Source organism: Sorex araneus, chromosome 1 (genome assembly GCF_027595985.1).
Source record: "Sorex araneus isolate mSorAra2 chromosome 1, mSorAra2.pri, whole genome shotgun sequence".
NCBI lineage: Eukaryota > Metazoa > Chordata > Mammalia > Eulipotyphla > Soricidae > Sorex > Sorex araneus.
In genome coordinates, this window is record NC_073302.1 from 451,589,236 (window position 1) to 451,616,983 (window position 27,748).

Below are 27,748 nucleotides of genomic sequence, written 5' to 3' on the forward strand. Positions count from 1 at the left end.
CTCGGGTCCCGAAACCCAGTTGCCCAGGTCTGGTGCGGGCGGTGCGTTTCCAGGATGATGTGAGGTGGATGTCGGGGCCCAGGGATCTGCAGGGACGCGGGGGCAGCCGGAGGGCACGGCGGGCCTGCTGTTTGAACTGGCCATTGCATTTCAGCAGACAGGGGCCCTCCTCCCTCTGCAGCCAGCCTCCTGCAGGGCACCCTCCAGGCCCCATCTGTGCAGTCTGAGGTCTCCGTTCCCGCCTCCCCTCTCCTCAGGGCCACTTGCCTGCCTTCAGGAAGCGCTCAGGGCCATGCTGTCCTGTGAAGGAGCCTTCCGGCTGCCGGCATGCTGGGGGCCCAGGGAGGCGGGCAGTCGTCCCCGGGGGCACCGTGTGTAGACAGTTTGTCGGTTGACCGTCCTCCCAGACATTCCGCCGGGTCAGGAGGCCGCGGGCTCTGCGCTCTGCCCCGAGGCCTGACCTCCGGGCTCGCTCTTCAGAACCCTGTGATGCTCTTTGTCAGGATTATCCTGTTCCTTTGGAGAAGCGTTTCCCCAGAGCCCGAGTGCCCGTGGCGCCTTCACCCCCAGCAGAAGCGGCTGTGTAGTTAGGGGTCCCGCCCAGTGGTGCTTGGCAGCCGTGCGTGGGGGCCTGTGCGCCCCTTGGTGCTGTGTCCGAGGCAGTGCAGCGGAGTCCGGTGCTCCCGCCGCTGGGGAAGCTGCGGCTGTCTCCTGGCCTTTTGGCACAGATCAGGTAATGAGTGTGGGATTGGTTTGCCCACTCTGCAGAGGAAGAGTGCAGTGACCTGGCCGCCTTCCTGCCTCGAGTCTGCCTGTGGCACGGGGCTCCCCCCACAACCTCGGGGACGTGCATGCGCCACCCCAGAGCTGAAGAATGCCGCTTGCCAGCCCGGCTGTGTGCTCGGGACTAGGGCCCGGGGGCTTTCCATCTGGGCCAGGGACTTGAGCCCCGTTTCCCTCCGGCCGGGTTCAAGAAGAGCCGAGTGGCAGTTGGGAGGGACGTCGGTTGGAGCTGTTGAGTTCCCTTCACCCCAGGGCCCTCGAGCAGCGCAGAAGCGAGGCCTTCCCTCCACGTGTCCATGGACGCTTGCGGGGAGTGGTCAGCCTGCCAGGCGCCGCCATGCAGAGTTGAGAGCGCCTCGGTGGGGGTCCCCTGGTGGGCTCTCTGGGTGGCCCCTGGGGTGAACGGGAGGCTGCCCTGGCCGAGGCAGGCTCGGTGTCTGCGGGTAGGCTGGGGACTGTGGGTATCAGGTCTTTGTTTCGTGGGCACACGGAAGGTGCGGAATTGTGTTTTATTGCCTTAGGTTCAAGAGGTGCCTTGTCATGCCCACATCACTGGGTGCTGGGGGCAGGGCAAAAGGCCTGGGGGAAAAATATTTTTATCTCGTAATAGATTTTTATTGTCAGCAACCTTATAAACTTACTAACTTTGTATTTGTAAGGTTTTTACAGATATTGTGATTCAGTTATCACGCAGTTATCATGTACAGAAGCTCATGCTTTTGTTATATTTGTTTGCCAGATAAACTGTTTCTATGTTTATTCATTGCATATTCCTCACAACTATTATAAAATTATTTGTATGCAAATATGTTTTTCATAAGCACATTAGAAAGGAATAATACAGCGTAAAACTGTTATATTCTGCTATATCTCTTTACTTTAGAATCTGGACATAGTTCAGAAAACACTTAAAGGGAAATTAACATTTCAGTTGAAGTTACAAATGTAATTTCCATCCTGTCATATTTTGGTGACCTTTCGTGACAGCTTGTCTCAATTGGAGGAAAGCATTTTTACTTGCTGATTAAAGATGTCAGTTGAAACCATTTTATTACTAGGGATAGCGAAATTGGTCTTGACACTTAGAACCACTAGGAAAATAATTGCTGATTCACTGCATAAAATGTGTGTGTGAACCAATCATGTAGTGAAGATTAGAATAAAAGTCTCCGCTTGTTAAGAGGAGATTAAGTTTTCTTTGGAGTGGGGTCTGGATTCATCGCGAGGGGGAGGCAGTGCCTGGAAACAATTCCAGGACAATGAAGTGTGGCTTAGAGGTTCCGGGGGCGCTCGGGGCTGACTGCGGGAGCCCTGGTGTTGGTCACAGCTGCTCCGGGCACCCCTTCAGGGCACACGCGTGGACAGTGTTCTCGGTCTGCTCTGAGGGTGGCAGCTGGTTGCAGTCGCTCACGTGTTGTCACCTTAAGCCAGTGGTCAGCGAGGGGCGCCCAGTGGATGCTCCACGAGACCCCGGCCCTCTGCTCTGTTCTTGCTGCTGTGGGGTCAGATCCTGCGCTCTGCCTTCCCCGGTGACCCTCGCGGCATTGGCACTGCCGTCCCTCACGCACTTTCACTTGAGTGCTTTAGTCACAGTTTCCGTGGGGTGTGTTGGCTGGTTGCTTTGTTTGGGGTCACTCCCAGTGGTACTCGGGTTACTCCTGGCGGGCTCGGGGGACCAGGTGGGATGCGGGGGATCAGCCCGTGTCGGCTGAGCACAGGGCAAAGGCCCTCCCCGCTGTCCTGCTGCTGCGGCCCTGCGGTTTTGTCTTTAAAGCAGGCGGTTGTCTCTGTCGTGTCAGAGGACAGTTCTGTGGGGGCCCTAGAGAAGCTGTCGGCAAGGGTGGCCGGTGCGCAGCCCAGCGCACGCTCTCGGGCCCAGACGGCAGCGCCCGAACCCCTCGGGGGGCTCCGGCCCACGCGGCGGGGCAGGTTTCTCGGGCGTCGTCTTTCTTTCCTGCCTTGTCCCTGTCTCGGCAGCTGAGGCGTGAAGGTGTGTGACGTGTCTGCGTCTCCCCACACAGAGCTTTCCGCGGAGGCCAAGGCCGCCCTGCTCGAGTTCGAGGAGAGAGAGCGCCAGCACAAGCAGGGCCGCTACGGCTCGAGGCGGGGCGGACGGCGCGGAGGAGCCGTGATGTGCCGTGGAGTGGGAGACCAGAGACGCGACACCAGCGAGAGGGCGCGGCTCAAAGAGCAGAGGCCGGCGCTGCTCCCCACACAGCCTCCCGTGGTGGTGAGTCTCCGCCCTCCGCCCTCCACCCGCAGCAGGTCGGGCTGCTCCTGGGTGAGCGGCAGAGCCGTCCTGAGGAACGAGGGGCGGAGCTCCAGGCGCTGAGGGGACGCTTTGCCTGGGGGAGACCGGGGTTGACCCCTCGTTCCCTGAGCTCTGCCCAGCGTACCCCAAAGCAGAAACAAATCCTTAAAATAGATTCCTCACCTGCTCCAGGTTTCCTGACTTGGGGGTAAGCCACTCACACACGATTTCCAGCTCCTTCCAGTCCCGTGCGTGAGGGGCTGCACCTGGGAGAGCCCAGGGCTCATTTCCCGTAGACCCTTCAGTCGTCAGGGGCTTTGCTGGCAGAGTGACTCCTCCTGCCTTGAGGGAAGCGGGAAGTAACGCAGCTCGCCCCTGCACCCCAGCACCCCAGCCCTACAGGGGGCCGGACCATGGGGGCCCCTCTGCAGCCCCGGCTCTCTGCCCTCCCTGGCCTGGCCATCCCTCTCCGATTGTGCCTCCCGCTGCCCCACCATGGGGTTGGCTGGAGCGTCTCCCCCCTCCCCCCGGCGGGCCATGGGTTCTCACTGTCCCCTCCCCAGGGCTGTCGTCTCTGCGCCTCTCCTGGGATCCCATGGCCCTGCTGACTGCGTTTTGTTTTGAGGCCACATCTGGTGGTGCTCAGGGCTGACTTCTGACTCTGTGTTCGGGGTCCCTCTGGGGGACGGGGGGCGGTGGTATTCAGGCCGCAGGCAGAGGTGAGCGCCTCCCGTTGTCTGGTCTGTCCAGCCCCTCAGCTCCTGGTGTTGCCTGGACGGCCGCGGGACCTCGGGAAAGGCCTTTCTTTCTTTCTGGTTCTGGGCCACACCTGGAGAGCTCGGGCTCGTCCTGGTGGTGCTCGGCGGACCATGTGGGATGCTGGGATCAGACCATGTTGGCGGACGCCCTCCCCGCTGTGCCGTGGCTCCGGCCCCTTTGTGCGGAGGGCGGAGTGCTCTCTGAGAGCCCCTCGGCGTCCTCCCCCCGCCCTGGGGGTGCCTTCTTCCTCCCCGCCCTCCCCCGGCCTGCGGCTCCCCGGGCCAGAGAGCCTCCACGGGGCTGGCGGGGGCAGCGCAGGAGCTGGTGGGAGCACTGCCCGAGCCTGTCCGTGTCTGCTTTCAGGCGCACTCGCCGAGGCTGATCCCTCCACCACAGCCACCGCCACAGCCGCCCCCGCCGCCGCCACAGCAGCCGATCCGGAGCCTGTTCCAGCAGCCGCCACTGCTCCCGCTGCAGCACCCGCACCTGCCCTCCCCGCCACAGGCTCTGCACCTGCCGCCCCAGATGGACGCCCCGCGGGTGATGATGACCCCTCCCCCCGTGACCCCACAGCAGCCCAAGAACATCCACATCAACCCGCACTTCAAAGGGGCCGTGGTGACGCCGGTGCAAGGTGCGTCCCTCGGGCTCCGGGGGCTGCCGTACAGCGTCTGATGCCCGTACTGCTGCAGGCGAGGGGAGCCCACTGCCCCGAGACGGGCCGGTTCCGCTCTCGCGGCTGCTTCCTGCTGGAGAGAGAGGTGGCCGGCACAGGGTTCTGTTGCCGCCAGCCGTCGGCGGGGCAGTGGGCCCATGGTGCCAGGTCCTCGCTTGGCCCGCTCCACTGACCTTGCGTCCCAGCCCACGCTTTAGTATGTTTTTATAAGAGGGTTCCTCTGTTCCTTCCGTTCACCGTAGCTGTCCGCCACCCCGGTGGGATCTAGACCCGTGCTGCCGCTCTCAGCCTTGGGCTCCCTTCCCCAGCAGCGCGGGCTGCTGAGCCGGCGTCTGCATCACCGGACTAACTGGAGTCTTTTCCTTGCAGTGCCCTTGCTGCCCATCCCGAGCCAGCCGAGACCCGCCGTGGGCCCCCAGAGGTTCCCCGTGAGTAGCCGCCGTCCCCTGCTTCTGGAGGGGTGAGCACGGGGAGCCCTGGCAGACGGGAGCTGTTCCGGCTGGCGCGGGGTGGAACGTGTTTGCTCAGAGCTTCAGACCAGTGGATTCTGGAGAATAGAAATAATTGCACTTCACTGTGAAATTGTTGATTGAGGATGATCAGTGGAATGCCTTTTAAAGAGTGTGAATTTTTATTCCCGTCTTAAGTGAGAAAGAGCCTTGCTTTATGAAAGGGGCGGGGAGGGAGTTTGTGTGTATGAACTGTGGGTGTGGAATTGCGTGGAGTACGAATGAGTCTTGTTTTCCCCAAAACACCTCCAGAGTCTTAATGAACCAGTAAGTTTATAGTTGAGACAAAGTTTGGTCTTGTATGCAAGTGTGTGCGTGCGCACACACACACACTCACTCTCTCTCTCTCTCTCTCTCTCTCTCTCTCTCTCTCACACTTCAGGGGGGCTGAGGCGGGGCACACCTGGCGGGGTTCACGGCTTACTCCTTGCACTGTGCTTAGGAATCACTCCTAGGGGCTTAGTGGACCCTATGGGATGGGCGGGGATTGAACCTGGGTCAGCTGTGTGTAAGGCAAACGCCCTCCCCGCTGTGCTGTCGGCCTTGCCTGTGACCCCCCCCCCCCACGCCTCCTGCCCAGCTGCATTCTTTACTTGTTCTTTGACATATTGTACCTAGGGTCGTTTAAAAACTGTATTCCTTTAAATGTTATTTGAGTTTTTGGTTCAAATTATAATTTATAGTCTTAATCAGTGAGGACATGCCCTTTTGTAAGCTGAAAGATGAACCAGAACCATAAAATTAGTTTCCATCAAATTTGTGGTTGGTGGGGCTGGAGAGATAGCACAGCGGGTAGGGCGTTTGCCTTGCACGCGGCCGACCCGGGTTCAAATCCCAGCATCCCATATGGTCCCCTGAGCACAGCCAGGGGTAATTCCTGAGTGCAGAGCCAGGAGTAACCCCTGTGCATCGCCAGGTGTGACCCAAAAACCCAAAAAAAAAAAAAAAAATTTGTGGTTGGTGCCAGGCATTAAACGTAGGGAATCTCCATTTAGTCTGTTTGTCTCTGCGCTGTAGGCGTTAGAGCTAAGGTCTTGGGGTGAGCGGCTGAAACAGCTGTGCTGCTCACGTCAGGGGCTTGGTCCAGGAACGTCTGTGTGGCCTGTTGGTCCCTTTACTTTAAGAATTCAGAAGCTCCCATCTGTATACAATTAGTAAAAGGATTTTAAGGGATGATTAGTCAGATGTCATGAAGGTTATATTCATGGAAAGATTATTCAAAATTAATTTCATGGGGGCTGGAGCGATAGCATAGTGGGTAAGGCGTTTGCCTTACACGCAGCCGACCTGGGTTTGATTCCCAGCATCCAATATGGTCCCCCGAGTACCGCCAGGAGTAATTCCTGAGTGCAAAGCCAGGAGTAACCCCTGTGCATTGCCAGGTGTGACCCAAAAACCAAAAACTAAAAAAAACAAACAAAATTAATTTTATATTGAATTTATACTTCAGCGTATTTGCTTTAGCTTGTAGTTACTTTGTGAATTGTGTAGTTTTCTTACTGTTGTAATTTCTCCTTATTATGATAGAACATTTTTTTAAATGACTTAACCAAGTTCTAAAATATTTGTGTTTAAAAAAATTAGCTGGAGCACAATTCTCAGTTCCAGGCTCTTCTCTCTGAGTCGCCATGGTCCCGTGGGGGTCCGTTCCCCTCCCCCAAGATGCTTGATTGAGTCAGCGATCCTTCCTAGCTGCCGAGGTGGGAGGTGCCTGTGTCCAGTGACAGTGTCCGAGTCTGCCAGCTGCGTGTGATACATCTCAGAGCTAGAGTAGTTATTGGAGTTTTCCTCTGCTTGTGAATTTCTTTTCTCTTGGTGGGCCACAGCTTGTGGCCTCGATGCTCCGGGCTGACTCCTGGCGGAACTTGGGGGACCCCAGAGAGCGTCAGAGGCTCGTGGCCTCATAAGGCATGCCCCCCATCCCCTCATCCCCTGGTTGCTCTGGCCCTGTGTGTAGTTTTCAATTGTGCTGATACTGAGTCTTATCTGTTGCCTCATGACAGTGAGGATGTTACAGGCGCATAATGGAAGAACGTTTCTGGTTCCCTAAGGGCAGTGGCAGGCTTCGTTTTGGGCTGGTTTGAAGTGCGAGTGTCGCGCCTGGTGGCAGGCTGGCCTCAGGAAATGGGCAGGTGGGGACTTTGGTTCTTTCTGCCTTGTTTGGTTCCAGGGTGACACCTGGCTGTGCTCGGGGGCCCAGCGATGGTGAGGGGGGGCGAGGGGTCTCAGGATGGGTGACCACGTCAGGGGGATCAAGGAGGGTAAGGGGCTGGCTCTCGGTGGCACTGGAGTGAAGGGCGATGGCCTCAGAAGAGCTGGGGGCCAGGGTGAGAGGCCCGAGGCCCCAGGTCACCAGCAGGAAGTGGGGGGGACGGGACTGTCCTCACATTGGGGCTCGGAGCTGGCCTGAGGCTGCATGCCACGTCTTGCCCGCGGTTCCTGGGGTGCTGAGAGCGCAGCGCAGCGCAGGGCCGGCAGCTCCACCCCCTCTGCGGAGAGACCGCACCCCTGTGTCTGAGGGAGGAGCTTTTGAGTTAGACATTTTCCCTATGGGAATCCTCTTGGTTTGGTTTGTGGGGAAAGGGGGAGTGGATAAATGATTTTTATCTCTAATTGTCGACACAGCTGTTCCTACACTGAATTTGTGCTATTGCATACATGTAGCCATCTTTCTTTTCACTGCAGCAGTGTTTATCAGTAGTTCAAAATGATTTATTTGCTCCTGGGGAGTAAAACCTTTTTTTATTAAAAAAAAAAATGTTTAGAAATAAAAAAAAAATTAAATAAAAAAAAATGGGTGAGGGGGCTCAGGGATGGTCAGGGGGATCAGGGGGATCAGGGATGGTGAGGGGATCAGGGGGATCAGGGATGGTGAGGGGATCAGGGATGGTGAGGGGATCAGGGATGGTGAGGGGGATCAGGGGGATCAGGGATGGTGAGGGGGTTCAGGGATGACGTGTCGCTGCTTCCCGGGAGCCCTGCCTAAAAGTGTGGTATAGGAAGGGGTGAGTGTTGTCAGTCTTCGTTCTCTTGTTCTCAGAGAGGTTTCTGGGAATTTCCTCAGTAGTGACATGCACATTTTGTGATGAAAATCAGCCTGAAAGTAAGTCATGGAGTTGCCACATGTCACCGCATTGCCCAGCATGGAACTTGGCTTGTAGTTGCTGTTTTCTGAGGCATTTTTGTTCTTGCCTAACTGCAGCAAATTTTATTTATTTATTTATTTTCTTTTTGAGTCACACCCAGCTATGCTCAGGGATTACTCCTGCTTTGCACTCAGGAATTACTCCTGGTAGTGCTCAGGGGACCATATGGGATGCTGGGAATTGAACTCCTGTCTGCCGGGTGCCCTACCTGCTGTGCCATCACTCCAGCCCCAAATTTTATTTAATACTGTCTTAGAAGCTATGATAATTGGAGAAATCTTTCATTCTGAGCTAGTATGTGTGCACGTGGTACCAGGTATCCAATTTGTTTTTGTTTCTGTGCCACCCGGCAGTGCTCAGGGCTTCCTCCTGGCTCTGTGCTCATGGTGGGACTCAGGAGACCCATGGGGTGCCAGCGATTGAACCCAGTTTGATCACGTGCAAGCAGATGCCCCACCCACTGCGCTGTTGCTCTGCACCCCCCTCCCCCAGTTTCAAATTTAAGTTCACGCAGAGGACTGGAGAGCACAGGGGTTATGGTGTCGAGCCGTGGCTGGCCCTACGCCCACTGTCGCACGGCGGTATCCAGCCTGGTGCAGCACTGACCGCTGGCCTAGCTGGCCACGAGCTGTGGAAGCCTCTTGGGGGACCCCCAGAACGAATGAATGACTTCTGCAGAAAACTCTTTAAGAAAGAACATGATTTTTTCTACGATTATTTGAAGTTTTTAAAAAAAGTTTAAGACTGAAGTTGAGGGCAGAATGGTAGTACGGCAGGAAGGGCACTAGCCTTGCTTGTAGCTGACCCGGGTTTGATCCCCGGCGTCTCATATTGTCCCCTGAGCCCCACCTGGAGTGACACCTGAGCACTGCCGGTATGCCCCAAGAGCAAAACCAAACGAAGGCCGAAGTTGAACTCCTGTGTTCTAGACTCTGCGTTTCTTTCCGTGCGCATCTTCACAGGTGGAGTCCGCAGAGCTCAGGGTGTGGGTGGGGGCCTGTCTCCAGGCCAGGCTCTCCCTTCAGCCCCTGGGGCTGGCCAGGGCCTGCCTGGGGAACTTGAGCCACGTAGCTTGAACTTCACTTTACGGGCTGTTGTGTGTGTTTGTCTCGCTGGAGTTTCCGTTCCAGCGAGCGCCCGCCCGTGTGGTCAGGTGCTTTCTGGGAACCGTCACGCATTTCTCTCAGCCCTCTGCTCCTTTTCCTTCAGTCTGCCAGATTGAGAAGAGGTGAGTCAGAGCAGCTGTTTCGGGGAGCGGGCAGGTGCCCCTCGACTCCGGGGGTGCCCACCAGCTCCAGCTGCCTGCCAGCTCGCGGCCCGGGGCCGTTCCGAGCATCTGGGCGGGAGGCTGCTCTCCATGGCTGTTGCTCTGCCCGGCCTCACAGCCTCGCTGGTGTTTGCGCTTTGACGAAACGCTTCTAAGTCTTAGTCCTAAGTCATTTTTCTGGTCAGATACTTATTGTTTTTGAAGTTTCCCCCCTGAAAAGGAGCATTAGCCTGTTGACTAAGGATTTTTTTAGAACGTAGCTTCTGAGGTTCAGCACAATTGTTGTGTGAACACCAGGTCACTCAGGGGGCAAAAGGCCTCGGCCCCAGAGCTAGGCCATTGCTCAGCGACCTTGTTTGAATGAAGCAAAACACCCGTGACCAGCGGCCACCACTCTTTCAGGCCGGACTTGCTCCTCTTTGAGAGACAGTTGGCACTAGACCGTCTCGGGTGCTGGGGACTGACCCCTCTGACCGGGCTTCCCACGGCCTCGATGCAGACCGTTGCTGGGCGCGCCTGCTGTGGCTAGTCGCAGTTCCTTCCCAGCAGCGCCTGCGCTGCTGCAGCGAGAGCCGGAGTACTCCCCTGCCCAGCGAGCCTGCCGCGTCTCGGAATCAGCAGCACTCACAGTGGGGCGGATGATGGGCGTTTCCTAGCACTCACAAGGAGGAGCAGGCACTTGGGGACGGGCCCTTCCGGCTGTCACGGTGTCAGGCTTGCGAGGAGATGCAGCTTGGAATGTGGGTGACGTGATGCCCAGCCGCCCCCGTTTGCCCGCGGGCTTCTGATTAGTCTTGATTGCCGTGCATATCATACCATCAGGTCGAATCACATCAGTGCAGCCATCTGCACGGTGCAGGCGGCTCACAGGACCTGCCGTCCTGCTGGGGGCAGGGCCGAGGGCTTTCCTCATGGGTGCCCCGAGGAAAGGGCGTGACTGGTCAGGGCGCACAGATGGACAGCTGCGTGCTGGGCCTGTGTCGCTGTGTCCGCTCCTCTGTTCTTCCAGGAGGCCGTTGGGCCTGTGTCGCTGTGTCCACTCCTCTCGTGTCCTCTGAGGGTGCGTCCAGTGGCGCAGCCTTGTCACCTGTCTCCGGTGCCACTGTCATGCTGGGCAGTGGGTGGGCGCGTGGCTGGGTGCATTGCCAAGTCTTGTCCACTGCTTTGGCTGTCAGAATGAGCACCTTTTGCTATTTGCCCCAACGGTTTGTAGTTTGAAGAGGTTTTATTTGCTGTGATTCACCTCATTTATTTAGATTTTGGGAGCCTCTTTGGAGGGAGGAGCCACCACTGTGACTTAAAAATCAGTGGCGGCGCTGGAGCGAGAGCACAGTGGGGAGGGCGTTTGCCTTGCACGCAGCCAACCCAGGTTCGATTCCCAGCACCCCATATAGTCCCCTGAGCACCGCCAGGGGTAATTTCCTGAGTGCAGAGCCAGGGGTAACCCCTGTGCATTGCCAGGTGTGACCCAAAAAAGGGAAAAAAAAGGTGAAAAAAATCAGTGGCCCCTGGAGAGTCATGGGTCTGTTCAGAGGCTTTTGTCGTTCTGTTTTCTGGGGTCACATCTGGTGGTGCTCAGAGTCCCTCCGGGGGGGCTCGGGAGACACAGGTGGGGCTGCGGATCAGCTGAAGGCGGGTCAGCTGTGTGAGGCAAACGCCTTCCCCTCTTGTCCCCCTTGGAGCCCTTGGAGAGAGCACCCTCCCCTGTTCAGGCGTCCTTCCACTCACGCTGAGTGACCTGTGGTGTCCTTTGTCATCCCCTCGCCCCTCTTCTTGGTGGCCATGCTGTGCTGTGTCTGGGGCAGGGGTTGGTCAGCGCGTGCACAGGCGCTCCCCAGCCGTGTCTGTTCAGGTCGGTGGGGACACTTGTCCACGGGCCCTGAATTCTGGCTGGCACGCTGATCTCCTTATCTGGAGGGAAGGGGATGTTGTGTCGCTGGTGGGCACCGCCACGGTGAGGGACAGTGCTGGCGGGCAGGTGCCCTCCTCCCTTTCTGTCATCCCGGCAGGCCTCTGTGGCTCCGCTGTCCCTCAGAGCCGGCTCCACCCTGCGGCCCTGCTTGGCAGGAAGGATGTCAGGAGGGCCAGGGACACGGAGCTCGCATCGAGTGAAAGGTGGTTCCTCATCGCTCCAGCGGGCCCGCCAGGGGCTGCACCTCTCTGCAGCGCCGTGTTCACTCGGGTGGGGGGCAGTTTGCAGTCAAGCCAGCTATTTGGGGACCACTGAGGGCTGCTCAGGGCTGTAGTGTCCGGAACAGATCCCAACCCTTCTGCATGCAAGCTGCACGTGCGTGCACACACACAGACACAGCAACGCTCAGTGTGGTCGGGTCTGTGGACACATGTGCATGCACACACACGGTAGTGTGGTCGGGTCTGTGGCGTCTCTTCCGGTTGTGAAGTGATTCTCACAGCGGGTGCATGCCCATCAGCTGGAAGTCCCTTCTGGAGCAGCGTGTGGAGGGATACGAGAGGCAGAGCACCCTTGGGGCGCAGGGACTAGCCGACTGGCGGGACTGAGGGTCACGTGTGGCTCTTCCCTGGCATTTAACCCGGATCATGAGGATTAACCTAGGTGTTGGTGGTGTGGACTGGCTTTTGCGCTGGAAGTGAGATTAGAGGAGCATGCGGGGCGGGCAGCGGGGCTCGTGGAAAGACGGGTGGCGCCCGACATCGTGCACGTATTCAATTAGCCTCATGAAACGTGCCGGCTGACCCTCTCAGGGGAGCTGATAACTCACAGAATAGCTCTTAGCGCCCTTTTATTCTTGGCATTATATGATTAACTTTGTGCTAAGCAATTTATGCAAAGTTCTCATCCCTTTTTTTTGTAACTGAAGTTATCAGTTCTTCCTGAATAGGATTAATACAGATAACATCACATAATTAACAAGGGATGCAGAAAAGTGAAAGGACAATTTGTATGAGAATTATGAGAGAGAATAATTTCTTACCTCAGACTGTTAAATGAATATAAAGAAGAGCAAAATAGAGCACTTACTTGAAAGGATTAGAGTAGCCTTTTCTCCAGGAAGACAGAATTACATTGGTACTGAACACTGTAAGTGAGGTATCGACTCTTACAGGAATTTTGGTTTTTGTGAGGAACTCAGCCATTCGCTCTCTCTGCGGCCCGCAGTGTGGGTGCTCTTGGCTCAGTGCTCGTTGGAACCCTGGCAGGGCCGGCAGCCAGGCCTGTGATTCACATCCTGTTAGTGCCCGCAGCTCACACGCTTGGTTTTAGGCCCCAGGGCGGTCTGCGTGGCCCCGTGTGCTGGGCAGGCCACAGTGGGCCGACTCTGGGCTCGGGGGTTCCCCAGCCCGGCACCCACCTTCCGCCCAGTGTGGCCGGCGTCTGCAGCCCGCCCAGACCCCGGCGCAGCCCTGCGCTCCGCACCTGCTCTGGATCCGCGGGGTCCCCGGGGCCAGCGTTGCCTCTGTGGGCTTGGGGCGCCCCCTCCCAGGGGGAAGGCTGGCACCTCTGGGGCTCTGCTCTGGGGCGTCTTCCGTCCCTGTGTCAGTCCTGCCTGCCTTTCTCCCGGAGGGCCTGTCAGGAGAGAGGGAGGTGCCGGGTGCGAACCTGGGCAAGGTCAGCCCGCCCGCCCACACCCTGCAGGAGTGTGGCTTGGGAGAGAAGCTGGTCATGAGGCGGGTGGGGCTGAGGAGCTGCGCACACAGCAGGGCACGTCCACGGCAGCAGAACGAGCGGCGACTCTCGGCGCCCCGTCCCGTGTGCCCTGACACCCGGCGAGCGCGGGGAGGCGGGGAGGCATCGGGGATACCCCTCAGGGGTCTGGGGACTCGCCCTGACTTCAGCCTCTGCACCTGTTTCTCTCTAGGGACCCCCAGAGTTCCCGCAGCACAGCCCCGGCCCTGGACCCTCCAGCTTCCCCCAGCCCCCAAGACTGCCTCTGCAGGACCAGTGGAGAGCGCCCCCGCCCCCCCAGGACCGGGACCCTTTCTTCCTGGGAGGTAAGCGGAGGTGCCGGGGGCCCTGACGTCTGGGCCCGGAGTGCCCGGCTCTGCCTGACGCCCTGTGCTCCTCTTCAGTTTCAGGCGAGCCCCGGTTCCCGAGCCACCTCTTCCTGGAGCAGCGCAGCCCGCCGCCCCCGCCCCCCACGCTCCTCGGCAGCAACCACCCGGTGCCCTCGCCCACTCCCTTGCCCTTCACGCAGCCCGGCCCCGCCTTCAGCCAGCAGGGCCAGCAGCCCGTGTTCCCCCGGGAGAGGCCCGTGAGGCCTGCGCTGCAGCCGCCAGGCCCCGTGGGGCTCCTCCATTACAGCCAGCCCAGCTCCGCCGCCACCAGGCCCTTCATCCCGCCCAGACAGCCCTTCCTGCCCGGCCCTGGACAGCCCTTCCTGCCCGCGCACGCACAGCCCAGCCTGCAGGTACGCACGGGCACGCCGGCTGTTGGTCTGTGTCGGGAGGCCCCGGGAGGCAGTGGGAGACGACTCCAGAGAGAGCTCACATACCCAACCCCGGTCCGGCCCCGGCAACAGCCAGGGCGTCTCGGGAAGGGGCCAGGAGAGCCTGGAGGTCCCTGAGCACTGCGTGGAGCCCTCCACCTGCTGCTGATCACATCAGGACACTCCGTGCATTTCCCCCTGTCATGCCCCCAGTCACATCGGTCACTCTGTTTTCCCCGTCATGCCCCTGGTCACATCGGTCACTCTGTTTCCCCGGTCATGCCCCCGGTCACATCGGTCACTCTGTTTCCCCCGTCATGCCCTCCGTCACATCAGTCACTCTGTTTCCCCCGTCATGCCCCCCGTCACATCGGTCACTCTGTTTCCCCGGTCACATTGGTCACTGTTTATCCTATTATGTCCTTAGTCACATTGGTCACTCTGTGCATTTTCCCCATCATGCCCCTGGTCACATTGGTCTCTCTGACCACCTGTTTACCCTCACTGCGACTGATCATGTTGTGACCCTCATCACACGTCCCATAGGGCCGGCTGAGGAGAGAGCTCTCTGCCGCCTTGTCTCCTGCAGTAGACGGTGGAAAGAGCTTGGTGTGCAGGGAGACGGCCTTGCTGTCCACTGGTTCCTCCCGTCACTGGCATTGTTCACTGCCCAGCCCTCACTCCTGTAGCAGTATAGGTTGCAGTAAGGTTTGGTTAGACAGTCTGAGGCATTTAAGATAAGCACAGGAAAGAAATACTTTTCTGGGAGGATCATAAACTGTCTCCAGAGGTGTGCTGTGGCTTGCCCGAGAGCGGCCTGTTCAGCCCCTTTTATTAACCAGCTTGATGTTCTAACCAATGATATTCAGCCACATAGGCAGAATATGCAAATTAACTTAGTCAACGGAAACAGTATCAAAGTCAGTTACATAATGGAAGTATAGTCCCTTCAAGTAACAGTAACAGAAAAACAATGTTTACATCCAAGCCTAGCTAGGCCTGAGATTATGGGATGTTGTACACCAACATTTCCCCCTTTCTTGTTTAAAATGACCAGTAACAAACAATACAAACATTTTCACAAATCTTTCCAGTAATACCTCAAGAAAATCTTAAGAATATCTAACCTTATTCTATAGAAATTATTTTTCATTTTACAATACAGAATTTACATATACAGAGTTTACACACATTAAGTAATATTTCAGTTCCAGACCTTGTTCAGAGACATTTGTCAATGAAGACCAATTAGTCTAAACAAAAACAACATCCATTTCTGGATGAACTTCACAGTCCAGGTTTTTCCACAATCAGTAACTGCCGAATCGCTCCCGTTGTCAGATTCTTCTCTCATCAACAAAGAAGAATCATCGGCATCCATGAGTAAACTTAGAAACTTCCTCCTTCTCAGACTTCATAGATGTTCCGATAAAATATGCATGAAATATCATCCAGTCTTATATAATAAACCTGTTATCTCTTAAAACTTACGCTTTGAACTTAAACCAGCACCTTTTGAAATTATTTTTATATACAATTATTTCAATTCTCTTTTTTTTTTTTTCTGCTTTTTGGGTCACACCGGGCAATACACAGGGGTTACTTCTGGCTCTGCACTCAGGAATCACCCCTGGTAGTGCTCAGAGGACCATATGGGATGCTGGGAATTGAACTTGGGTCGGCCACGTGCAAGGCAAACGCCCTCCCCGCTGTACTATTGCTCCAGCCTCTCAATTCTCTCTTTTTTTTTTTTTTTTTTTGCTTTTTGGGTCACACCCAGCGATGCTCAGGGGTTACTCCTGGCTTTTGCACTCAGGAATTACTCCTGGCGGTGCTTGGGGGACCATATGGGATGCCGGGGATCGAACCCTGGTCGGCCGCATGCAAGGCAAACGCCCTACCCGCTGTGCTATCGCTCCTGCCCCCTCTCAATTCTCTTTTTAACAACTCAATACAATACAGATGCAAACAAAAAATTATAATATAAATATTTAGAGAGAAAAATGTACTAACATAACAAACTTGTACCATTTTTACAAAGCATGAGGAAAACATCTTTTTAATTAATTTTAATAGTTCTTATACTTTAGATATTTTAAATCATGACCTTTTATTTATTTTTTGCTTTTATTTATTTATTTTTTAAGTTTTCTTTTTTTTTTTTTTTTTTCCTTTTTTAGGTCACACCCAGCATGCTCAGGGGTTACTCCTGGCTTTGCACTCAGGAATTACTCCTGGCAGTGCTTGGGGGACCATATGGGATGCCGGGGATCGAACCCGGGTCAGCTGCGTGCAAGGCAAACGCCCTACCCGCTGTGTTATTGCTCCAGCCACTATTTTTTAAGTTTTTTAAATTTTATTCAATCACCGTGAGATAGTTACAAGCTTTCATGTTTGGGTTACAATCTCACAATGATCAAACACCCATCCCTCCACCGGGCACATTACCCACCACCAATATCCCAGGTATAACCCCCCTTTCCCACCCTCCCCCTGCCTCTATGGCAGACAATATTCCCCATACTCTCTTTCTACCTTTGGGCATTATAGCTTGCAATACAGAAAATCATGGACCTTTCATACCAATCTTTAACAGTTTTCACCTTGGTTTCATGCTCTAATTTTATAACTCTTAATAAGCTCCAAAAAACACTCAAACTTTAAAAATTTTTTTGGAGTACTTATTACTAACCTTTGTGATGGGACTGTTTGCCCAGTTACAAAGATTTCCACTTCTGATTTCAATCTGACTTTAACATTTAAACACTTAACACAGACAGACATACAGAAAGACAACAAAATCACATGCATGTGCATTCATACATACCTGATTGATCGATCTGACCCTCCAAGAACCAGGGAAGAAAAACTGATGGACAGAGAAAAGAAGGGCAGTCCCCAGGGTAAAAATTCCCTGTCGGCCGATTGGGATTATCCCCCGTTCTCAGTCCAATTAGCCTGTCTCCTGCTTGTTAAAATTGGGTCCAAAGAGAAGAGAGGAGAAGAAAAGAAAAGAATGTTGGTGTACAACATCCCATAATCTCAGGCCTAGCTAGGCTTGGATGTAAACATTGTTTTTCTGTTACTGTTACTTGAACGGACTATACTTCCAGTTATGTAACTGACTTTGATACTGTTTCCGTTGACTAAGTTAATTTATCTAATTTTTTATTAACTTTTCTCAACTCTTGGGCGTTTACAGCCTCTTTTATTTTTTTATTTATTTATTTATTTTTTTTTTCTTTTTGGGTCACACCTGGCGATGCACAGGGGTTACTCCTGGCTCTGCACTCAGGAATTACCCCTGGCCGTGCTCAGGGGACCATATGGGATGCTGGGATTTGAACCCGGGTCGGCCGCGTGTAAGGCAAACGCCCTACCCGCTGTGCTATCTCTCCAGCCCCATTACAGCCTCTTTTAAAACCGAATTCTCTGTGTCTTGTCAGACTCAGACCGGGCAGGTGAATCATCAGTTTGATATGAATCACCAGATAATATAGATGCTGTTGGCTTAGCACAAAATTTAGGCTGAATCAAAGATTCTTCCCCACTCTTCTCCTCTAACACAGGAGTTTCTCTGTAAGTTGCTTTGAAAACTTGTGCATGCCGCAGCTTTTCCCCTACTTTTTCCCATAGTTTTAAATTAAATTGTTCTCTATCTTTTTGCTTAAACCAATGACAGTACCTTTTTACCTCTCAAGGGGGCGTAGCTTTAACTGTTCCTTTAAAGGCAGACCAGCTGCTTTTGCTAGAGTTCAGGGTGTCAGCATAGGCACCTGCTGTGATGCTACAGAATTACCCATTGCTCTCTTCCTTTATTTATTCTTTATCTTTTTCTCCCTTTCTCCTTTCCTTTCCTTCTTTCTTTCCTTCTTTCTTTCTTTCTTTCTTTCTTTCTTTCTTTCTTTCTTTCTTTCTTTCTTTCTTTCTTTCTTTCTCTCTCTTTCATTTTCTTTCTTCCTATCTTTATTCCCTTTCTCTTTTTCTTTTCCCTTTCTATCTATATTTCTTTCTCCCTTTCTTTTTCTTTTTCTTCCTTTCTATCTATATCTCTTTTATTCCCTTCTATCTATATTTATTTTCTTTCTCTTTTCCTTCTTCCTTTCTATCTACATTTATTCCCTTTTTCTTCTTTCTTTCTATCTGTATTTCTTTATTTCCTTTTTTCTCTTTTTCTTCTTCCTTACCATTTCTTGACTTCCTTTCTATCTATATTTCTTGTTTCTCCTTTCTCCCTTTCTTTTTCTTCTGTCTATATTTTTTTTTTTTTGCTTTTTGGGTCACACCCGGCGATGCACAGGGGTTACTCCTGGTTCTACACTCAGGAATTACTCCTGGCGGTGTTCAGGGGACCCTATGGGATGCTGGGATTCGAACCCGGGTCGGCGGCGTGCAAGGCAAACGCCCTACCCGCTGTGCTGTCGCTCCAGCCCCTGTCTATATTTCTTTATTCCCTTTCTTTTTCTTCTTCCTTCCTATTTCTTTACTTCCTTTCTTTCTATCTATATTTCTTTCTCAGTTTCTTTCTTTTTTTCATATTTCTTTATTCCCTTTCTTTCTCTTTTTCTTCTTCCTTTCTTCCTTCATTTCTTCCTTTCTATCTATATTTCTTTCTCTTTCTCTCTCCCTTTTTCTTTCTTTCTCTTTCTTTCTTTCTTTCTTTCTTTCTTTCTTTCTTTCTTTCTTTCTTTCTTTCTTTCTTTCTTTCTTTCTTTTCTCTTTCTATCTGTTTCTTTATTCCCTTTCTTTTTTGTCCCTTCCTTTCTTCCTTTCTTTCTCTCTCTCTTCCTTTCTTCCTTCCTTCCTTCCTTCCTTCCTTTCTTTCTTTCTTTCTTTCTTTCTTTCTTTCTTTCTTTCTTTCTCTTTTTTTTTTTTTTTTTGCTTTTTGGGTCACACCCAGCAATGCACAGGGGTCACTCCTGGCTCATGCACTCAGGAATCACCCCTGGCGGTGCTCAGGGGACCATATGGGATGCTGGGATTTGAACCCGGGTCGGCCGCGTGCAAGGCAAACGCCCTACCCGCTGTGCTATCATTCCAGCCCCTCTTTCTTTCTCTTTATCTCTCTCTTTCTCTGTTTCTTCCATACTGGGCCTTTATCTTTGAGCCCCATGTTGGGTTCCATATGTTGCAGTAAGGTTTGGTTAGACAGTCTGAGGCATTTAAGATAAGCACAGGAAAGAAATACTTTTCTGGGAGGATCATAAACTGTCTCCAGAGGTGTGCTGTGGCTTGCCCGAGAGCGGCCTGTTCAGCCCCTTTTATTAACCAGCTTGATGTTCTAACCAATGATATTCAGCCACATAGGCAGAATATGCAAATTAACTTAGTCAACGGAAACAGTATCAAAGTTAGTTATACAACCTGAGGTGTAGTCAGTTAGAGTAACAGTAACAGAAAAACAATGTTTACATCCAAGCCTAGCTAGGCCTGAGATTATGGGATGTTGTACACCAACACTCCTGCCTGAGGACTAGTGTTGAGGGCCTCGGGCGGAAAAGTCTTGTCTTCCATAGCATCTGCCCATTCCCGCGCGGGGGTGTGAGGCCACCAGGGCCCGAGTGATCCTGCCGCCCCCGGTGCTGGTGTGAGGCAGTGATGTGTGGCGTGTAGGACCCAAGACATACTCGGCACAGCGATATACAGCCAGAACAGTTTCTAGGGTGTTGGAACAGTTGAAAGTATTGACAAAGGGAAAGAGAAGCACGATGCTCCTGGCCGCCCCTCCTCCTGCCGCCCCTCCTCCTGCCGCCCCACCCAGCCCCGCCGGCTCCACACAGCCCTGGGTCCTCTGCGCATTGTTGCTCTCCCACTTTCCCTGTCCTGGGCGCTGCTGTTTGCGTCACGAGCTACTTCCTTAGGGGAGGTGGTTCTGTTTGGCTTGTTGAGGCCCTACGTGGTGATGGTCAGGGTTGATGCCTGTCTCTGGGCTCAGGAGTCACTCCTGGCGGTGCTTGGGGATTGGACCCAGGTTGGCCACGAGCACCCCCCTCCGTGCTCTCCTAAGGCCCCGCCTCCCAAGAGACCCTTGCTGTTGAGCAGCCGGGGAATTGAAGGCACAGAGGCGTTCAGAGCAGCTGCTTTGGGCTGGCAGCGTCGCGTCATGCGACATCTCCCTGCCCCTGAGAGTTTCCCTCTGGGCGCTGCCCCTGGCTCTGGGCTCAGACCTGACACCCACGAGCCCCGGGATGAACGCTCATAGGCTCTGGTCTCTCTCTCTGGCACGAAGGGGCCCCTGCACCCCCCACTGCCTCCCCCCCACCAGCCGCAGCCGCAGCCTCAGCTCCAGCCGCCGCCCCAGCACCCGCCGCCTCCGCAGCATCAGCTGCAGCCGCCGCCACAGCTCCAGCCCCCGCCACACCCGCCGCCCCATGCACCGCAGCCACACCAGCACCAGCACCAGCTCTCGGTGCCGCCCCCGCCTCTCCTGCCCATGGCGCAGCCTCCCTTCCGGCCGCACCTGCAGACGCCACCGCCGCAGGCCAGCAGCAGCCGCACGCAGTGCCCTCCGCGGCAGGGGCTGAGACACGTGAGTGCCAGCCGGGCGCGGGCGGGCACCGGGGAGGGATGCCTGCTGAGGCCAGGGCCAGGGCCAGAGAGGGGCCAGGGGAGGCGCGGGCCTGGCACAGAGCCAACCTGGGTTCGGTCCCCGAGCACCTCTGGGCATGGCCAGAAGCTGAAAAAAGAATAAGCGCTGGGAAATGAACCTCATTGACAAGAAAACGTTGACAGTGGACCCTTGTGCCTGGAGGTGGTGGTCAGCTACTCCTAGGGGACGGCTGTCCACGTTTGCCAGTGGCTTCTGTTTCACTGCCCTGATTTCCCTCCGGGCGGGCCCTGAGTGAAGAGACAGTTGGAGGAACTTGGGAGTCGCCTCTGTGTGCAGCTGTGCCATGCGGCCTGGTCCACGGCCTGGGTCACAGTGTGGCCTCGCTGTCTCCCAGAGCCCATTCCTCTGAGACAGTCGGCGGCTGGACTCCACCACCGCGAGGCCGTGTATGTGGCTGTGCGGGGAAGCCGTGCTCCCTGCCTGCCCTGAGCCCTGCCGAGTTCTCTGCAAGCCTTGGGGGTGCGGGTGGCTTTTGTTGCTGTTTCTTGTCATCACCGCGGGCACACACGCAGCTGTATTCAGGGCACACTCCTGACTACGCCCAGAACTTGTGGGGTGCCTGGATCCAACCTGGGTTGGGCGTGTGCAAGGCAGATGCTTGCCTGCTGTGCTTCACTCTTCCGTGGGTCCCACCCCCGATGTTTCCTGCTGCTTTCCGGAGCATCAAGGATCAGGGACCCCTAGACCTGGGAAGGTGCCTGGGTGACCGGGTGCTCCTTGGGGCTTTGTGGCCTTCAATACTGAGACAGAGTCACCTCCACTCCCCCACAAATGCTGTCAGCTGGAGGGACACATACACCCACACACACCACCTCCTGGAGATGCACAGCTGCACACACATATTTACTGGAGTCACACATACACACCCCTGTTAACTAGAGTCATGCATACATATCACCTACTGGAGTCTCTCTCACACACTTTATTGGAGTGACACACACAACACACCGTCTGCTAGAGTCACACACAGACACCCCCGTCTTCACGCCTGGGGGTTGTGGACAAGAATGTCCTCGGGCCACACTGCTGAGTCAGGTCTGATGGGCAGGCGCCCCCGGGCCCAGCGGGCAGGGAGAGGGCTTATGTGCAGAGCTGGGCACGGGGTTTCTCTGGAGACAGCCGCGGCTGGAACGTGGTCCTGGTCCGAGTGCTGGTGGCTTCCTGGCATGCCGTCACCTGCCCTTTGGAGAGCCTCTTCGTCGCAGGTGTGCGCAGTTCCGGTTGTAACCCGCTTGTTCTTCCCGCGCGCGGTAGAATTCCACGGCCCAGAATCTGAGCAAACGGCCCCTGCAGCAGATGCCGCCCACCGCGCCCCGCAACAGCAACCTCCGCGAACTGCCCATCGCCCCGTCGCACGTCCTGGAGATGAGTGCCAGCCGCTGCTCGGCCACCTCCGCCACCCCAGGAAAGGCTGCTGCCAGCACGTCCCCACCCGCTAGGCCAGCGGTGGGGACCAGAAGCACCCAGGGGAAGACAGACGTGAGGAGCCAGCCGGCGAGCCCCGGGGTGCAGTCAAAGGGAGAAACAAAGGCAGAACTGGAGGTAGGAGGTGCCTTGGGGCTGCCACACCATTTCCTGCAGCCTGTGGCTCTGCAGTGCTCAGCAGCCGCTTCCCACAGTGCTCCCGGGTGCCAGCGAGAGCCCAGACAGTCCCTCCACAAGGGTAAATGAGAGCCCAAAAAATTCTGAGTAGGGTATGAGTGCCCAGACAGTCTCCCTACAGGGTCAGTAGAGCCAGAGAGTGACCCCCGCAAGGATCAGTGAGAGCCCAGACTGTTTCCCCCACAGCCAGTCAGTGAGAGCCCATCAGTCAGTGAGAGCCCAGACAGTCTCCCCCACTGAGTCAGTCAGTGAGAGCCCAGACAGTCTCCCCCACAGAGTCAGTCAGTAAGAGCCCAGTCTCCCCCACAGAGTCAGTCAGTGAGAGCCCAGTCTCCCCCACAGAGTCAGTCAGTGAGAGCCCAGACAGTCTCCCCCACTGAGTCAGTCAGTGAGAGCCCAGTCTCCCCCACCGAGTCAGTCAGTGAGAGCCCAGACAGTCTCCCCAACAGAGTCAGTGAGAGCCCAGACAGTCTGCCCCACAGAGTCAGTCAGTGGGAGCCCAGACAGTCTCCCCCACAGTCAGTGAGAGCCCAGTCTCCCCCACCGAGTCAGTCAGTGAGAGCCCAGACAGTCTCCCCCACAGAGTCAGTCAGTGAGAGCCCAGACAGTCTCCCCCACAGAGTCAGTCAGTGAGAGCCCAGTCTCCCCCACAGAGTCAGTCAGTGAGAGCCCAGACAGTCTCCCCCACTGAGTCAGTCAGTGAGAGCCCAGTCTCCCCCACCGAGTCAGTCAGTGAGAGCCCAGACAATCTCCCCAACAGAGTCAGTGAGAGCCCAGACAGTCTGCCCCACAGAGTCAGTCAGTGGGAGCCCAGACAGTCTCCCCCACAGAGTCAGTCAGTGGGAGCCCAGACAGTCTCCCCCACAGAGTCAGTCAGTGAGAGCCCAGACAGTCTCCCCAAAGAGTCAGTCAGTGAGAGCCCAGACTGTCTCCCCCAGAGTCAGTCAGTGAGAGCCCAGACTGTCTCCCCCACAGAGTCAGTCAGTGGGAGCCCAGACAGTCTCCCCCACAGTCAGTCAGTGAGAGCCCAGTCTCCCCCACCGAGTCAGTCAGTGAGAGCCCAGACAATCTCCCCAACAGAGTCAGTGAGAGCCCAGACAGTCTGCCCCACATAGTCAGTCAGTGAGAGCCCAGACAGTCTCCCCCACAGTCAGTCAGTGAGAGCCCAGACAGTCTCCCCCACAGAGTCAGTCAGTGAGAGCCCAGACAGTCTCCCCCACTGAGTCAGTCAGTGAGAGCCCAGACAGTCTCCCCCACAGAGTCAGTCAGTGAGAGCCCAGACAGTCTCCCCCACTGAGTCAGTCAGTGAGAGCCCAGTCTCCCCCACCGAGTCAGTCAGTGAGAGCCCAGACAATCTCCCCAACAGAGTCAGTGAGAGCCCAGACAGTCTGCCCCACAGAGTCAGTCAGTGAGAGCCCAGACAGTCTGCCCCACAGAGTCAGTCAGTGAGAGCCCAGACGATCTGCCGACAGGATAAGTCACTGAGAGCCCAGACAGTCTTTTCACAGGGTCAGTGAGAGCTCAGAGAGACTACAGGGTCAGCCGACTCTGCTCCTCTCTCAGCCGTGAGACAGTTCTTACCTCCAGGCCTTTGGCGCTGTCCTCATTACTCCGAAATTGAGGTCGGCCTGGGAGGCCTGTGGTGTCTGGTTAGCCAGCTTCAAGCCACATGGATCCATCTCTGTGCCTTGTTACGGCACTGAGGTGCTGAAGATGGGACACTGTCCGCTCTGCACGCACTGACGCTCCAGTGTGCCCAAAGCCGAGACTGACCTTAGCCACCCGCCTCGCCCAGGAACTGTTGGGTCTGGCCCAGTGGCCCTGTCCAGAGAGATGGGAGGTGGACGGGCTTGTTGCTTTGCTCTATATCTAGGTTGCTCACAGAATTTTAGGAATAGAATAATGCTAGTTTTTTTTATGTTGTTTTAGGATTTTGTTTGGCTTTTGTTTTGGGGCCACCCAGCGATGCTCAGGCGCTCCTTGTGGCTCTGCTCTCAGGAGTCTTGCTGGTGCTCAGGAGACTGTCTGGGCCGCCACATGCAAGGCAAGCGCCTCCTCGCCGTGGTGCTGCTCCAGCCGCACACTGTACGGCCAGTCGCCCTTTTGCGATGAGGGTGTGGGTCTGAGCTCTGCCGAGCTCTCCGCTCCACTGCGGCCGTGCTCCCGGGGAGCGGTAAGGCATGGTCAGAGGCTCCGTCCCTCGGATTGCAGCGCGCCGTCCTGTTCTGAGGGGCCAGTGGCGGGGTCCGCAGATGTGGGGGTGCCGTGCTGGGCATCCGGCTCAGGCCCAGAGAGACCCTGTCGTACCGGTGTAGACTGTCCTGCTCTCAGTTACAGATACCAGCTGGCACTGGCTCTGTCTGCCGTGACTGGCCAGAACACCTTCCCTGCCTTTCTGAGGGAGGCGTGCTCTGTGTGAGTGGCCGTGGCCGGCGCAGGAGTGCAGGGGCTTTCCTTTTGACGGTCCGTGCGGTGGGCAGCGGGGGTCACGGGGCCCTAGAATTCAGACCGGGCTTGCTCTGCTCAGGTCCGCGTGGTGTGTTGTCAGGCCCACCGACGGAGAGAGCTGCAGAGGGCTCAGCCCTGGGCATGTGCTTCTGCTCTTTGCTGACTGTCTCTGCCCCCTGGCCTCTGGCCCTGTCCACGTCACTGTTCTGACGGGGCTGTTCCTGCTGGACTCGTTGCTTCCATTGCTAGAGGCGTTGCCTCTAGATGACAGACCGGACAGAGGGCTGCTGAAGGCTCGCAGGCCTGGGACACCAGCTCAGTCCTGGAGGGCTGGAGGAGGCCCCGGCCGGCCGCCGCACCTGACCCAGTCACAGTGACCTGGGGCCAGGCCCTGTTGTGCCACCAGGACCGCTGTGCGGGCGGGGGGGTCAGCTCACATGGTCTGTGTCCACATGGTGCCTGATGCTCGCCCACTGGGCCACCTTTTACAGTTTTGGTTTTGTTTTGGGGCCACCTGGCGGTACTCTAGGCTTCCGGTTCTGTGCTCAGGGATCATTCCTGGTGGGCTTGGGGGACCATATGGGATTCCAGGGATCAGACCGGTCAAGTCTCTGCAGGGCAGACGCCCTCCCTGCTGTACTATGGCTCTGAGCCGCCCCTCGGACAGCCCTGGCGAGGCTCTACATGCTCGTGATGGAGCGCTTTGGGTGGTCTCCAGGTGGTGGTCTTGGAGGCACTGGGCTTGCACCAAGCTTCTGGATGCTCTCGGAGGGCCTGCCGCAGGCCTGCCTCAGCCCTGCCTCAGCCCTGCCTCAGCCCTGTCTCCTGCGCCATTGCTATTCCAGTGTTGCCCTGGGCCTCCGGAGTCTGAGGGGAGGGGCTGAGTTCAAGGTCACAGGCATTGGCTGGGGCTGTTTGTTAGAGCCAGTTATTCTGTGATAAATGAGTTTGAGATCAGGCTGAAAATTCTGTACGAAAAATCAATAGTTCTAATCAGGCCCTTCCAGGTCATCTCTGCTGCGCCTTTGTTGGTCCGTCGGAGGAAGCGTGTGTGGGCGCGGCCTTTCTGCGCCTTGGAACCGGGCGGCGCTGTTTGAGAGTGGGGAGAGAGTGGCAGCATCTCTCCGTGCAGGGACAGGCCCGTGGGGCAGGGTGTGGCTCCGCCCCTGGCCTGCTGGCCCGGCCTCGCCCTTGCTGAACTGTGCTCTCTCGCCCAGTTTCCAGAGGAGGACGAGGAGACTCGGCTGTACCGCCTGAAGATCGAGGAGCAGAAGCGCCTGCGCGAGGAGATCCTGAAGCAGAAGGAGCTGCGGCGGCAGCAGCAGGCCGGCGCCCGCAAGAAGGAGCTGCTGGAGCGCCTGGCGCAGCAGCAGCAGCAGCTGGGCCCCGCGCCCGCGCCCGCGGAGCAGGAGGAGCCGGCGGCCGCAGTGCCCTCCCCCCCCAACGGGAGCCCCCTCCTGCCCTTCCCGGGCGCCCCGCTCAGGCAGAATGTGAAGAACAGACTCCTCGTGAAGGCCCCCGAGGGCCCCGGCGCCCAGCCCCGGCCCCCGCCCTCCGCGCCGCCCGGGGCTCCCGCACCGCTGCAGGGACCGCCGGCGAAGCCGCTCAAGCACGTGCGGCCCGCCCGAGTCCCCCCCCTGAGCCCCGCCCAGCACAGGGTCCCCCCGGCCAAGCCCGCCGAGGGGGAGGGCCCGCCCCTCCAGGGCCGGCCCCCGGACAGCAAACCCGGCACCAAGAGGACTGTCATGCACCGGGCCAACAGTGGCGGCGGGGACGGGCCCCACGTCGGTTCCAAAGTCAGGGTCATCAAGCTGTCCGGAGGGGTAAGTCACACGGGCGCTGGGAGCCGAGGGGTCAGCTGCCGTCCCCGCCCGCCCCCACCTTGCTGGAAAGCCTGGGGCTTGGCCGGGCTCGGCCCCACTGAGACTGGGTGGGACGTTGTAGAAAACAAGTGCCAGCGCCCAGCACCCCCCAAACAGACACGCCTCTTCCCGTGAGAGCAAGCGGCAGCTGTGGGCGCGCACGGGGCGACCCCAGGGCCTGTCTCTGCCTCCGCCTTCCCGCCTGGCCCCTGCACTGCCAGGAGCAGGAGCCCTCGGAGCTGCAGGGTAGGCGGCGGTGAGGCCAGTGTCGGGTAGCCAGCCCGAGACGCCGTGGGGCGAGGAAGACACACAGGCTCTCGGGCAACCCCAGGAACGGCCAAAGCCACCAGTGCTGGACGCAGAGACGTGCTGGGCTGCGGGGCAGCTGGCCGAGTCTGACGTGCTCAGCGCTTCTGCCCACTACATGGGGTGCTGGCATCCGTTCTGGTGGCTCACCTGGCCCTGGTGTGCGTTCCAGGACCGTGGGCTGCTATGGCACGGTGGCACGGCATGGGGCAGGGGGCCCTACTGTTCCCCCTTGCCTGTCCCTCTTTCCGTTAGGTGCATCGTCACAAAGCTGCTCATGGTCGGGTTTCAGCCGTACAGTGGTCCAACACCGTTTCTTCACTGGTGTCCATGTCCTGCCACTGGTGTCCTCCGTTTCCCTACCACCATCCCCTACAGCACCCTCCCCCCTCGTGTGCCCCTCCCCCGCCTCTGGCAAGCACCTTTCTTCTTTCTCTCCTTTCCTGCATTATGGTTTGCAATACCAGGAGTTCATCATGCTCGTTCAGGGTGCTCAGTATTTTTATTGGGAAGCTCGTAGCCTTTTTCTTTCTTTTTTTTCTTTTTTTTTTTTGGTTAAACTAGGTGGCAGCTTTGGGGTGTGGATGTGATTGCCTGGGCTTCTGGGGGCACAGGGAGGTAGCCCATCCCGACCCCAAGAATGTCTGGAGATTTCAGTCTCAAAACCTTCATCAGCAGATTGATGATCTCAGTGAGGTTCACCCCAAGACTGTGGAGTCCAGCTGGGGCCATGGCAGTGATTTTGGACTGTGGAAGCAAGTGGCTGCCGGGGTTTGCTTGGGTGGGCACCAGGCTGACCCGCTGACTTCAGTTTACCCCAGTCTGTTAAGCTTTGTGTGGGTCCAGGATTAACTGTGGCTTTTGATCTCTTTTAAGATTGATTTATGGGTCACTGCCCCGTAGTTAGTAGAGCTTACATGGTGGCGCTGGAGTTGGTTCGTGGGGGTGACTGCCAGTGCTTCCAGGAGTATAGGGAATGGGGGGAAGTAGCCCATCACGACCCAGAGAAAGGCTGGAGATCTCCGTCACAAGCCTGCATACCCAAATTCTCAGCAGGTTACTGTCCCCGTGAGGTCTGTCACGAGGTGGTGGAGTCCAGTCAGGGGCATAGCGGCAATTTGGA

At 56.4% G+C, this 27,748-nt stretch overlaps 1 protein-coding gene across 2 annotated transcripts in view; it reads left to right on the forward strand.

Moving 5' to 3' along the window:
- RBM33 (RNA binding motif protein 33) overlaps positions 1-27,748 on the forward strand; it is a 61,363-nt gene that overhangs the window by 25,526 nt on the left and 8,089 nt on the right. For both annotated transcript variants that reach the window (XM_055124643.1, XM_055124647.1), the window contains exons 7-14: positions 2,805-3,013; positions 4,157-4,427; positions 4,839-4,897; positions 13,231-13,363; positions 13,442-13,779; positions 20,027-20,326; positions 21,662-21,949; positions 25,675-26,280. In XM_055124643.1, the coding sequence (XP_054980618.1) occupies positions 2,805-3,013; positions 4,157-4,427; positions 4,839-4,897; positions 13,231-13,363; positions 13,442-13,779; positions 20,027-20,326; positions 21,662-21,949; positions 25,675-26,280 (2,204 nt within the window). The remainder of the gene's footprint in view (positions 1-2,804; positions 3,014-4,156; positions 4,428-4,838; positions 4,898-13,230; positions 13,364-13,441; positions 13,780-20,026; positions 20,327-21,661; positions 21,950-25,674; positions 26,281-27,748) is intronic.